Source organism: Podarcis melisellensis, assembly GCF_964234715.1.
Source record: "Podarcis melisellensis genome assembly, chromosome: 8".
Taxonomy (NCBI): Eukaryota; Metazoa; Chordata; class Lepidosauria; order Squamata; family Lacertidae; genus Podarcis; species Podarcis melisellensis.
In genome coordinates, this window is record NC_138540.1 from 80,656,920 (window position 1) to 80,669,864 (window position 12,945).

The 12,945-nt window shown below is 47.3% G+C and overlaps 1 protein-coding gene across 11 annotated transcripts in view; it reads right to left on the reverse strand.

The window, feature by feature from the left end:
* Window positions 1-12,945, reverse strand: part of ARHGEF1 (Rho guanine nucleotide exchange factor 1) — a 68,215-nt gene that overhangs the window by 20,117 nt on the left and 35,153 nt on the right. For 7 of the 11 annotated variants that reach the window (XM_081921934.1, XM_081921933.1, XM_081921927.1 and 4 more), the window contains 9 exons: window positions 12,140-12,233; window positions 11,428-11,463; window positions 8,276-8,425; window positions 8,045-8,147; window positions 7,318-7,329; window positions 6,303-6,491; window positions 4,380-4,564; window positions 2,636-2,782; window positions 756-838 (listed from right to left, as the gene is read on the reverse strand). In XM_081921934.1, coding sequence (XP_081778060.1) covers window positions 756-838; window positions 2,636-2,782; window positions 4,380-4,564; window positions 6,303-6,491; window positions 7,318-7,329; window positions 8,045-8,147; window positions 8,276-8,425; window positions 11,428-11,463; window positions 12,140-12,233 — 999 coding nt within the window. The remainder of the gene's footprint in view (window positions 1-755; window positions 839-2,635; window positions 2,783-4,379; window positions 4,565-6,302; window positions 6,492-7,317; window positions 7,330-8,044; window positions 8,148-8,275; window positions 8,426-11,427; window positions 11,464-12,139; window positions 12,234-12,945) is intronic. The other 4 variants (XM_081921928.1, XM_081921937.1, XM_081921936.1 and 1 more) reach the window with 3 other exon arrangements.

Sequence of the window (12,945 nt, forward strand, 5' to 3'; positions counted from 1 at the left end):
CTGTTAGAAGCCGCCCAGAGTGGCTGGGGAAACCCAGCCAGATGGGTGGGGTATAAATAAATAATAATAATAATAATAATAATTATTATTATTATTATTATTATTATTTATTAATAGAAGCAGTAGAAAAATGATATCAAAATGAAATGGAAGATTGTAAGATATATGTCTGGCCAGAGAGCATAACCTGTGCCTTGATTAAGGTCAAATAGGGCATTAAATGGATTGATTGATTGATTGATTGATTGATGGGTTGCATTTGCCTCCCCACCTTTCCTCCAAGAACCCCAAGGAGCCATACATAATTCTCCTCCTCCTCCTCCCCATTTTATCCTCACAACAACCCTGTGAAGGAGATTAGGCTGAGGGTGACCAGTTGGGCCCAAGATCACCCAGGAAGCTCCTGACAGATTGGGGATTTGTACCCCAATCTCCCTGGTCTTGACTACCACACCGGCTCGTTGAACCGGAGGAGAGCTTTGCGCTTACATAGCTCGTACCCAATATGCTACCTCAGCTCTGTAGGCGGCAAGCATCCCGTTTCATCAAAACGAAGCTCTGATCTGACCTCATGCTCTTCATTATTCCCTCAGCCGACATGCTTCCGTCTGTTCCACTCCTTATCCATGGACCATGGCCCTGCCTGAGCTTTTGATCTCCGCTCCAAAGCCTTTTAATTTCTCAGGAAGACCCACTCCCCAGCAACGTTGCCCTCCAAAATATTGGTCCAACCTGGCCTTCCCTCACCCCCTTACCCGAGCCAGCAGAGTGTTCCCGATTTCAGAAACAAGGGAATTGTTTTCCTCCCTCAGCTTCTTCAAGCTCTCCAAAAACACCTCTGAGAATAGAAAAAGACACAGAGAGAGACACTGGTTATGGAAAAAAATCAGCGCAACGACCTCCTCTCCTCAAGGAAATTCTCATTTACTGAGTATGCACCAGCTCATACGCTGAAGGAACCAGCACAAGCGGGACGTCCCTGCAGGCTCAAAGACCTTTCTCCACTCGCCCGGGCCTTGTTCCTTGTTCCACGGTATGTGGGTGCTCACGACGGAAACACATAGCCAAGGAACTGCATGCACTACTTTGAAAGAGAATGTAATGAAAATGGTCTATCGCTGGTATCTAACACCTGTCAAACTAGCAAAAATGTACAGGACGAGTAGTAAAATCGGTTGGAAATGTAAAGAAAAGGATGGTGATTTTTACCACATGTGGTGGACATGTGATAAAATGAAAGTTTTGGGAATTGATCTATAATGAATTTAAAAAGATGCTTAAATATACATTCCCAAAAAGCCTGAAGACTATTGCTAGGTTTGATAGGAGAGGATATTAAGAAGATGGACAAAAGATTATATATGTATGTTACGACAGCTGCCAGAGTTTTGATAGCCCAAAAAATGGAAAACACATGAGATACCAACTGTGAGGGAGTACGCAGAATTAGCAAAACTGACCCATAGGATTCGTAGTCAGGAGAAAACAAAGTACCAAAAAGAATGTAGTAAATTTATGGTCTATATAATGAGAACTGTAGAAATTTGAAGACGTTAGCAGGACTGAAACAAATCTTACGTCATGGTTTAGTTATTACTAAGGAACTGTGGATTAGGGATTGGAATAAGAAAACCTGCGGAAGGGAAGGAGTTAAGTGAACTGCTCTACAGAGCGTAAAGCAAGGCAGGTGTAAAAAGATTTGAAATATTTGTGTATTTTGTTGGTGGTGGTAAATTTGAAATAAGGTAAAGGTAAAGGGACCCCTGACTGGGATGCGGGTGGCGCTGTGGGTAAAACCTCAGCGCCTAGGACTTGCCAATTGCATGGTCGGCGGTTCGAATCCCCGCGGCGGGGTGCGCTCCCGTCGTTCGGTCCCAGCGCCTGCCAACCTAGCAGTTCGAAAGCACCTCCGGGTGCAAATAGATAAATAGGGACCACTTACCAGCGGGAAGGTAAACGGCATTCCGTGTGCTGCGCTGGCTCACCAGATGCAGCTTGTCCCGCTGGCCACGTGACCCAGAAGTGTCTTCGGACAGCGCTGGCTCCTGGCCTCTTAAGTGAGATGAGCGCACAACCCTAGAGTCTGGCAAGACTGGCCCGTACAGGCAGGGGTACCTTCACCTTTAAAGGGACCCCTGACTGTTAGGTCCAGTCGTGACCGATTCTGAGGTTGTGGCGCTCATCTCGCTTTACTGGCCGAGGGAGCCGGCGTACAGCTTCCGGGTCATGTGGCCAGCATGACTAAGCTGCTTCTGGCGAACCAGAGCAGCACACGGAAACACCGTTTACCTTCCCGCTGGTGCAGTACCTATTTATCTACTTGCACTTCGTGCTTTTGAACTGCTAGGTTGGCAGAATCTGGGACCGAGCAACGGGAGCTCACCCCGTCGTGGGGATTCGAACCGCCGACCTTCTGATCGGCAAGCCCTAGGCTCTGTGGTTTAACCCACAGCACCACCTGCGTATTTGAAATGAAAACTTAATAAAAAGCATTTACAAAAAAAGGAAAGAAACACATAGCCAAGGAACTGCAGCTATTGCAGGAAAATAAACCTGGCCTGTGTGCGTGTTTCTGGTAGATTGCCTCGGCTGTGCTTCTTCATTCCACACGCCACTTCCTCTCCCATGCACTCACTGTGTTCATCGATCAAGTCCTCCAAGCTGGGGAAGATGTTGGCCAGCTCCTTGTAAATGAAGTGCTCCTCAGCCAGCAGAGGTTGGTAGAAGACCTCCAGCAGCACCCGTAACATGCGCAGGTGGGCATGTTCGGTGATGAACAGCTCTGCGGGAGAAAAGGCAGAGGGAATGTCAAGACAGGTGTCCTCTCCCTGCAGCGCAGGTGTGTGGGGAACCCTTTCCAACCTCGGGCGGAATAACAAATATAAAGCAGTTTTTTCACTCCCACACAAACCTCTTTTTCCAAGCAAGCCAGCCTTTTTATTTCATTTTAATTAAAGCACCGCCCTTCATCCAAGGATCACAGTATTCGAGGGCATATTCCAGCAAGGCAAAAGCACTCAAGGAGGGGCAAGTGACTCAGCAGGGAGCGTGGCTTAGGGAGACTCCCAAGTGCCAGACAGAGATGGCTTGAGGGCCACATTTGACCCCCCCCCCCAGGCCTGAGGTTCCCCATCCATGGTGTAGGGTCTATTCTGCCTGGATACTGAGGTCCAGCACTGAGGGCCTTCTGGCAGTTCCCTCATTGTGAGAAGCCAAGTTACAGGGAACCAGGCAGAGGGCCTTCTCGGTAGTGGCACCTGCCCTGTGGAATGCCCTCCCACCAGATGTCAAAGAGAACAATAACTATCAGACTTTTAGAAGACATCTGAAGGCAGCCCTCTTTAGGGAAGTTTTAATGTTTAACAGACTACTGTATTTTAATACTTTGTTGGAAGCCGCCCAGAGTAGCTGGGGAAACCCAGCCAGATAGGCAGGGTATAAATAATATATTATTATTATTATTGCAATTTAGATATTAATGCGCATGAGAGATAAACAGGAGGCATGTCAAAGAAAAGCAAGCAGGGCTTGCAAGTACCGCAGTGGTGTCGATGGGCTGGGTGTGTCACACTTATAATTTCTTTTAAAAGGAATAAAGCAAGTTTCTAGTCCTGCTGAAACAGGGACAAGTCAGTTATTCAAAATATCTACATCCCGCCCTCCACCCACAAGGAACGGCACAGCTTAATTTAAAACAACAAACCCATTAAGGCAAAGCCTAGTGCAGATAAAATTTACAATTAACACCCATCACAAAACTGCAGAGCAGCATCTATAAAGACCCCAGTGCTGAACTCGAACAACTGAGTGAGTAAGCAACTGATTTTAAAGTTGTGTGGCATAACTGAAATTGTACTGGAATTGCATATTAAGCTGCAACCTTTACTCATGGGGAGAATTCCTCATCGCAGCTTAAAAAGGGATCTAAAGAAAAGCGTACCGTATTTTTCGCTCTATAAGACGCACCAGACCATAAGACGCACCCAGTTTTTGGAGGAGGAAAACAAGAAAAAAAATAGTCTGAATCCCAGAAGCCAGAACAGCAAGAGGGATCGCTGCGCAGCAATCCCTCTTGATGTTCTGGCTTCAGCAACAGCTGCGCAGCCTGCATTCGCTCCATAAGACGCACACACATTTCCCCTTACTTTTTAGGAGGGAAAAAGTGCGTCTTATAGAGTGAGAAATACAGTATATCACTCTTAGAATCATAGAATTGTGGCGCTGCAAGACATCCCAAGAGTGATCTAATCCAACCCCCAATGTTTTGCTTTGGGCTCAGTTCCACCCTGCTCCCATCTTCCCTTGCCTTGTCTGTTTTCCCAGCCCCAACCGATGCTGTTCTGAAGTGGGAAACCCGGGGGTGAGAGCGAGCTACGTACCATTGATGACCTCTTGCCGCTTCACTTCGCTTTTCTTCAGCCTGAGGAGGGTGTCGTTGGGGACGAGCTCCCGCCAGTTGGGCGGGTCCAGCTCCAGTTCCGAAACACGCGGCTCAGTCTCCTCAGACTGGGGATGCAGAAAGGACGGCGGGGGCTCCCCTCCCCCAGCCCCTCCTGGCTCCAGACTGCGGAGAGAGAGAGGAAGACACAGAAAGTGAGGGCAGGCAGACCCAAAAACAGAGCAACGAGTTAAGCATTGTCCTGGGCCCATCCCAAAGCACTCCGGTAACTTGTAGTTCTCACAAAACTACAATTCCCGTGGTTCCTCATCATAGCTGTCGTTTTCCTTTTTTTAAGGGAAATTCCCTTATTCCAAATAGGATTCCTCACAAGAAAAGGGAAAGGTTGACAGCTACGCTGAGGATTTCCCTTCTGCCAAAAAGTTACGTGACAGAGAAGTCGGTACGGGCACATTCACAAAGCTCAAAAAGCACCTCCCTTTCATGTCTTATCCCACCAGATCCAAGTCTTTTATTTTAATTTTTTCTCCCTCTTCAGAAGTTACGAAATTGTCAAGATCAGAGGGAGAGTTGACGCAATTCTCCTCCTTCGCAGCCTCTTCCTTCCCACTGAATAAATCCCATCGTGCTAAGGAATCTGTTGTTGCACCCCCTCCAAAAACAAAATGGAATTGATCAGTTTCTTTTCTCTGAGGGTAGAAAAGAAATAAAGATTTAAAAGCTCTTGCTGTCTGGGGTTGTTCTGCTGCACTGAGTAAAGCAGCCCTTTCCCAAAGAGAGCATCTCAGCTGGTCCCGGGATGGTGCTCTGAAGCCACTTTTGATATTTTGAATCACTACAAGTTTGCATTGTATTGCTTACTGAATTCATTTTGTTTTCTCCTTATTTACATGTTGAAATAATATAATAAAAATAATAAAAAATTTAAACACTGTTCTTATTTTGAGCCACTTTGAGCTCAGCCTTACTGCTGGAAAAGCAGAATACAAATATTAAATCAAATCATCCGCCCAAGTAATTGTTATTAATATTTTCTATAGACATCTTCAATTCACCAAATGCTTTTTTATTCTTCTGAGTGTTTTCTCCATTGGCATTTTACCACTGGGCAAACTAGCTGGAGAATTTGCTACAAGATGTAGAATAATAGAATTGTAGAGATGGAAAGGACCAAATGTTTTGTTTGTTATGTTGCCAAAATTTGTTTGTTTCTTTTTTTAAAAGTTAGAAGTAGTCTCCACCAGTGACTGTTAGTTATGATGGTTAAACCAAATCTCTTTATTATAATTTTTTATTAGTTTTTTAAAAACATATCATTTTCAACAGTAATTAAACATACTTTTACATCTTATTCAAGTTAAGCATTGTCAGAAGAAGTGTGCATGCACACGAAAGCTCATACCAAGAACTGACTTAGTTGGTCTTTAAGGTGCTACTGGAAGGAATTTTTTTTTGTTTTTTCTACTTTGTAACACTTCGTATATTTCTCCTTACAAAACTTCTTGTGGTCCTACTAGCGTAATTTGTTGATTACAGTTGCTCTTCAAATAATTCATATACTTCTTCCAACCTTCTGTAAATCTCTGGTCCCGCAGGTTTCGAACCCTTCCTGTCATTTTGTCCAATTCTACCTGAGGTTCCAACAATGGTTAGTGGGGGGTTATGGTAGTTTTCTCCCCTGCTAACCATTGTTGGAAACTCAGGTAGAATTGATCTACCTGAGTTTCCAACACTGGTTAGCAGGGGAGAAAACCACCATCACCCCAGAATTTAGTGCAGGCGGTAAACAAGACCAACCCTGGAATGGGGTTTGCAAAGGCTTGAAACCTGGTTCCTGGTGTGGGCGCCCCATTTCCGTCCCCTCCTGGGGGGCTCTCCAGAGGGGGAGCATCTCTTCACCTACTTGCGACTCCCCTGCTTCTGCCGAGCCTGTTCTAGAGACTGCTTCTCCTCCATCTCATTGGCACGGGCAGCGGCCTCGACGTCCACGTCGCTCCGCGATCGTGGCTGCTTGCCCTTGGCTGAGCCGCGCAGAGACCGCTTCCGTTCGTATACCCGCAGGCTCTCGGAGCGGCCCAGCTTTGCTGACAGCCTGGCGAGGGGGTGGGCAAGGCAGAGCCGGGGGCCACAGACACACACCAAAAATGACGCAGACGGGGGAGAGCCGTTGGGTTGGACGAGCCGAATTTGGAGAGGAAGGAGGGCGGTGGAATGAGCCACGGGACACGGGAGGGCCACGGACCAATCACGAGAGACGGCGGGGCGGGGCGTAGGGCGCCGTACACCAGTGGGAAAGGAGATGGCGGAGGGTCACAACCAATAGGTGAACGAGCCAAGCAAGGACCCAAGTGGGTGGGGTAGCAGAGGAAAACAAACACCAGCACATGCGGCAGTGGAAAGACAAGGGAAGAGAAATGGGGGAAAGTGAGAATCCCAGAACCAGTAAGAGATCCATGCACCAGAACAGGGGAGAGTGGGGAGACGCTCTGGGCACAGGCAGAATACCCCGTGCTGCCATGCAAAGTCTTGATACAATGCCTCAGAGAACAGGTGAAGCCCCCAAAGAAGGTACAACTTCAAAAGGAACCCTGTTTCTTGTGAGGGCCAACACCCCACACCGCTACCGTTGCTGGGGCCAGGGAAGAGGGCTCAGGACCTGCTGCAATGACCCCCAAGTTCACCGCTGTGTCCCACAAGGGAGGGGTCACTGAGCCAATCGGCCCCCCTCCCAGCCACCCCTAAGCAAACATCGTACGGCGCCCCGCTTCGCAAGCAACGGACTTGGCGAGAGGGGCACCACCGTTCTAACCAGGCAGCTTTGGATAACAAGGTCATACTTAACTCGGCTCGCGTGTCTTTCCCTGAGGAAGGAATTCATGCAAAGGGTGAGGGAGTGTGTGTGAGAAGAAGCCACCAACCTTTTTCGCCTTCTAGAAGGGAAGAACAGAATATAGAAGGGTGATTTGGTTAACACTGAAAGGAGAGACAGAGAGAGAGAGAGACAGAGAGAAATAGAGGGGAGGAACGCAATCCTCATCTTATTTTATTTTTTAAATGGAAGCTATGAGAGAAGAGGGTCTTTTTTAAAAACGAAACAAGAAACATCCCTCTTTACATACAAACACCAGAGAACCTGGATGAGAGCGAACGAAGGAATACTGTTCCCTGAGAAGGGAAGAATCAAGTGACAGCAGGACTCTGGAGATATCATGGGATTCCCCCCTCTGTGCTTATGCAAGACCCCCGTATCTTTACTCCAGATTAAACAGACTAGAGCAGGGAATCGGAAAATTCATGGCTTCTCAGATGTCGCTGGACCCCAACTCCCATCAGCCTGAGCCAGCAGGATGGCTCTGCCCAGGGTATAAATAATAATAATAATAATAATAATAATAATAATAATAATAATTATTATTATTATTATTATTATTATTATTGCCGCAGTCCAAGTCATCTGGAAGGGCAGAGCTTTTCCCAGCCTTAAACTAGCACACCCACCAACTGTCTGCGTACTCAGGCAGAGCACCACCAAACCACACATAAATAAGCATTCAAAAGAGGGGAGAGGGTGTGGGATTGCTGATCTCTCTCTCCTCCTTCCCCCAAATCTTCCCTTGAGGTTCCCAAAACGGTGCCCGCTCTCACCTTTCGTTTTCTGTGCCATCTTCAGCTGGGGGCTGCTCCCCAGCCAGGGGCTGTTCTGTAACCGGGGAGTCTGAGGCATCAGTTGAAGCCTGACTGTCGGCACCTAGAGATTGCAAAGGGAGGACAGGAGACATCGGGGGGTGGGAATGGCCCAAACACTTTCATCTGCCCCCTTTCTAGAGTTCCTCCCCCCGGCTCCTCCACCCTCAGCCTCACCCGGTGATCTCTCACCCTGCTCTCTGTCATTGCCCTCCCCAGGAGGGGGGTGAACAGTGACGGACACTCCCGCAGGATCCGACCCCGAAAAGCTTCCCTTGATCCTCCCTGGGCCTCCCTCCAATAGCTTTCCTTTCCTGTCCGAGGCCGGCGCCTTATCAGCTGCTGTAAAGGAGACAAAAAAACAAAAACACAGGGGGGGGGGGAATAAGCTTTAGAAGACACAGAGTCCATGCATATAGCGCTCCCTAACCGCTTTAAACGCACGGTTCTCCTCCCTGGACTTCCCCCGCTTCTGAAGGCTTGTGCACATACCAAACCTCTCCCCATTTCAGATGCTGGATGGAGAAGCAAGGGTGCCATTTAAGCTCTGGGTAGTTTCCCATAAGGCACCAGGGCCATAGCTCAGTGGTAGGGCATCTGACTTGCATGCGGAAGGTGCCCAGTTCAATCCCTGGAGAGCCACTGCCAGTGATAGCCTATTTCAGTGGGATGGTGCGGTAAATACCTTAAATCAGGGTTTCCCCAAACTTGGGTCTCCAGCTGTTTTTGGACTACAATCCCCATCATCCCTGACCACTGGTCCTGCTAGCTAGGGATGATGGGAGTTGTGGTCCAAAAACAGCTGGAGACCCAAGTTTGGGAGACACTGGTGTAGACGATACTGAGTTGGCAGGGTCAAAGGCCTGACTCACAGTTGGGACCTACAAGTGTCATCTGGTCCAACCCCCTGCACTGCAGGAATCTTTCACCCAATGTAGGGCTCAGACCCATGACTCTGAGGTTAAGAGTCTTATGCTCTACCGACTGAGCTATCCTACCACAAGTGTTACTGGGCAGAGAGCCTGATGTTTTGCGGGTGATCAAGCAAACCAGGCCATTATCAGCTTTTTGTTTCTTCAAGGCCCAGCCCCGATAATCCTCAATAATAGCTGGCATTATTTGCTAAATGTATGAATTTGCTCGAATCTTAACCCTTCACTGAATGCAGAGGTTATGAGGGTCTGCCCCCATAGCTGTCAACGTTTCCCTTTTTTAAAGGGAAACTCCCTTATTCCGAATAGGATTCCTCGCAAGAAAAGGGAAAAGCTGACAGCTATGGTCTGCCCCCATGAAATTATTATTATGTTTTGCATCTCCAAGTACGGCTGGGAGCTACCCATGTCTTAAATGCTGCCAGTCAGTGTAAGCAATTTGGAGCTAGATGGTCCCAATGGTCTCACTAATTATTATTATTATTATTATTATTATTATTATTATTATTATTATTATTAATACCCCACCCATCTGTCTGGGTTTCCCCAGCCACTCTGGGTGGCTCTCAACAGAATATTAAAAACACGATAAAACATCAGACATTAAAAACTTCCCTAAACAGGGCTGCCTTCAGATGTCTTATAAAAGTCAGAGGCTTTTTAGGTTAATTTGTTTTTGTGGCTGTGTGGAACCCAGTTCAGCTACTGACTGATTCTGTGACTGCGGAAATGGATAAAAAACCCCCATCCAAACAATGACTATCATCAGCACAGGTAAGGGGAAAAAATAATTTTAATTTTTATCACCTGCAATACTGTTTTATTATATAGTACAGTACACTGATTATTACTTCCATTTTACAGAGCAATGGTCTCATTAGATAATAAAATTCATGTTAAATTACTGTTTTAGGGATATTTTTTTTAAAGTCTGGAATGGATTAATCCGTTTCGCATTACTTTCTATGGGAAAGCGCACCTTGGTTTTGGAACGCTTTGGTTTTGAAACGGACTTCCGGAATGGATTAATTTTAAGAACCAAGGTACTACCACTGAACAGTAATTACCAAACAAAACATGAGCGTGAAGACTGAGCATTATTGAGCCTGTATCATCTGAATGACAGAATAGGGTATCATGGACTTAGTACAGTGGTACCTCGGGTTAAGAACTTAATTCGTTCCGGAGGCCCGTTCTTAACCTGAAACTGCTCTTAACCTGAGGTACCACTTTAACTAATGGGACCTCCTGCTGCTGCCACGCAATTTCTGTTCTCATGCTGAAGCAAAGTTCTTAACCTGAGGTACTACAGTGGTACCTCGGGTTACATACGCTTCAGGTTACATACGCTTCAGGTTACAGACACCGCTAACCCAGAAATAGTACCTCGGGTTAAGAACTTTGCTTCAGGATGAGAACAGAAATCGTGCTCCGGCAGCGCAGTGGCAGGCCCCATTAGCTAAAGTGGTGCTTCAGGTTAAGAACAGTTTCAGGTTAAGAACGGACCTCTGGAACGAATTAAGTACTTAACCAGAGGTACCACTGTATTTCTGGGTTAGCGGAGTCTGTAACCTGAAGCGTCTGTAACCCGAGGTACCGCTGTATCATGATGGCTTGGGCTGGTGGGGGTTGGAATCCAGCCACTCCTCCTTCCCCAATAATTTAAGTGTCCGTGACAAGGAAGAAGAAGAGTTTGGATTTGAAATCCCGCTTTATCACTGCCCGAAGGAGTCTCAAAGCAGCTAACATTCTCCTTTCCCTTCCTCCCCCACAACAAACACTCTGTGAGGTGAGTGGGGCTGAGAGACTTCAGAGAAGTGTGACTGGCCCAAGGTCACCCCGCAGCTGCAAGTGGAGGAGCAGGGAAGCGAACCCGGTTCACCAGATTACGAGACTACCGCTCTTAACCACTACACCACACTGGCTCTCTAGAAAAGCTAATTGATTTTTTTTGGGGGGGGCACTATTTTGTAAGTGCATAAGCCTTCAGAGAAGAGGGAGGAGCCCAATATTCCTCTCCCACTTAACTTGCCCAATTTTAAGCCAATACAGACACGGTTCCCACAGACAGACACACGGGTGGAGACATAGCGAGCAGCCACAGCATGCCAAAGGAAGTTGTCCGATAACGTTGACGAGTATGATGGGCTTGTACAGGAACGTGTGTGATATGTTAGTAATATAGTATGATCAGGAGGGTGGGGCAGCGGGGAGGGGGAACGTCGTTATGTGAAAGGGGACGTTGTTATGTGAAACCATGAATACAAAAAGTTAGTGCCTGAGGTTACGAGGGAGTGCATTAGTTGAATGCGGACCCCTCCGCAAAGAGAGGGACAAGGTGACACATGGGGCGTCATGCGTTATTGGGATGGGGGAGAAGAAGAGGAGGAGGAGGAGGAGGGGCGCTGGTACCTTCACCCTCTGGTTTGGGTTGTCTGTAATCAGAATCTACAAAAAAATGCAGGAAAAAGAAGAGGAGGAGAAATGGAGGAGGGAAGGCAAAACGGGCCAGGGGAAGAGAAAGGTATAAAACCAAACCCCACCCAGGGACAACAGCGCCTACCTGCGTTAAATAATAATAATAATCCTCCATTATTATTATTATTTAAAAATATGTATGGGCAAAGAGCATGCCAGACTCACCACTCAAGCTGGCCTGGCGCATGCAAACTGGACAGTGGGAGGGAAAACCCCCACTATAAACTAATCTGTAAAAGGTCAACCCCCGATCTTCAGATTCTAAGATACAATTACTAGCTAGAGGAGAACGTGCTCCAGAAAGGTCAGTCCTAGGCATTTCCAGAGAAGGGATGTTGCTCAGCGGAAAACCATCTGCCCTGCGTGCAAGAAACCTGCCAGTTGGTGCAGGCTATACTGACCTAACTCAGAAGAGGGCAGCTTTTCTATGCAGAACCAACCCTCCCTTGTCCCTGTTATGTCCTGTTGTTTCCAGGATGGGGGCAAGAGTGGACACACCCACTTCCGGGAAGACCCTTGGCTCTTTTCCCTTCGCTTAAGGGTTTGTTTTTTTAATGACCAGGGAGGTTGTGGACTACTGAGCTGAGTACGGGGAGAGCAGCCTCCTGAACCAGGGCTCTGCTCCTGCCCACAAATGCATACTTACAGTGGGAGTCACCCCGGTTCCAGCGGGCTGGGTCCAAAATGCTGAAGGTCTTCTTTGATCTGGGAGCTTCCTCGGGCTTCTTGGTCCCTGAAATCTGGGTGAGCAGGAAATAAGGAGGAGGAGAGAGGAAGAATGAGTAAGAGCTGTGGCTCAATGGAAAATCATCTGTTTTGCATCTCCAAGTAGGGCTGGGAGCTTCCCATGTCTTAAATGCTGCCAGTCAGTGTAAGCAATTTGGAGCTAGATGGTCCCAATGGTCTCACTAATTATTATTATTATTATTATTATTATTATTATTATTAATACCCCACCCATCTGTCTGGGTTTCCCCAGCCACTCTGGGCGGCTCCCAACAAAATATTAAAATACGATAAAACATCAAACATTAAAAACTTCCCTAAACCGGGCTGCCTTCAGATGTCTTCTAAAAGTCAGTTACAGTGGTACCTCGGGTTACAGACCCTTCAGGTTACAGACTTCACTAACCCAGAAATAGTACCTCGGGTTAGGCACTTTGCTTCAGGATGAGAACAGAAATTGTGCAGTGGCAGCGAGAGGCCCCATTAGCTAAAGTGATACCTCAGGTTAAGAACAGTTTCAGGTTAAGAACGGACCTACAGAACAAATTAAGTTCTTAACCCTAGGTGCCACTGTAGTTGTTTATTTTCTTGACATCTGATGGGAGGGCGTTCCACAGCGCGAGTGTCACTACTGAGAAGGCCCTCTGCCTGGTTCCCTGTAACCTCACTTCTTGCAGGGAGGGAACTGCCAGAAGGCCCTTGGCGCCAGACCTCAGTGTCTGGGTT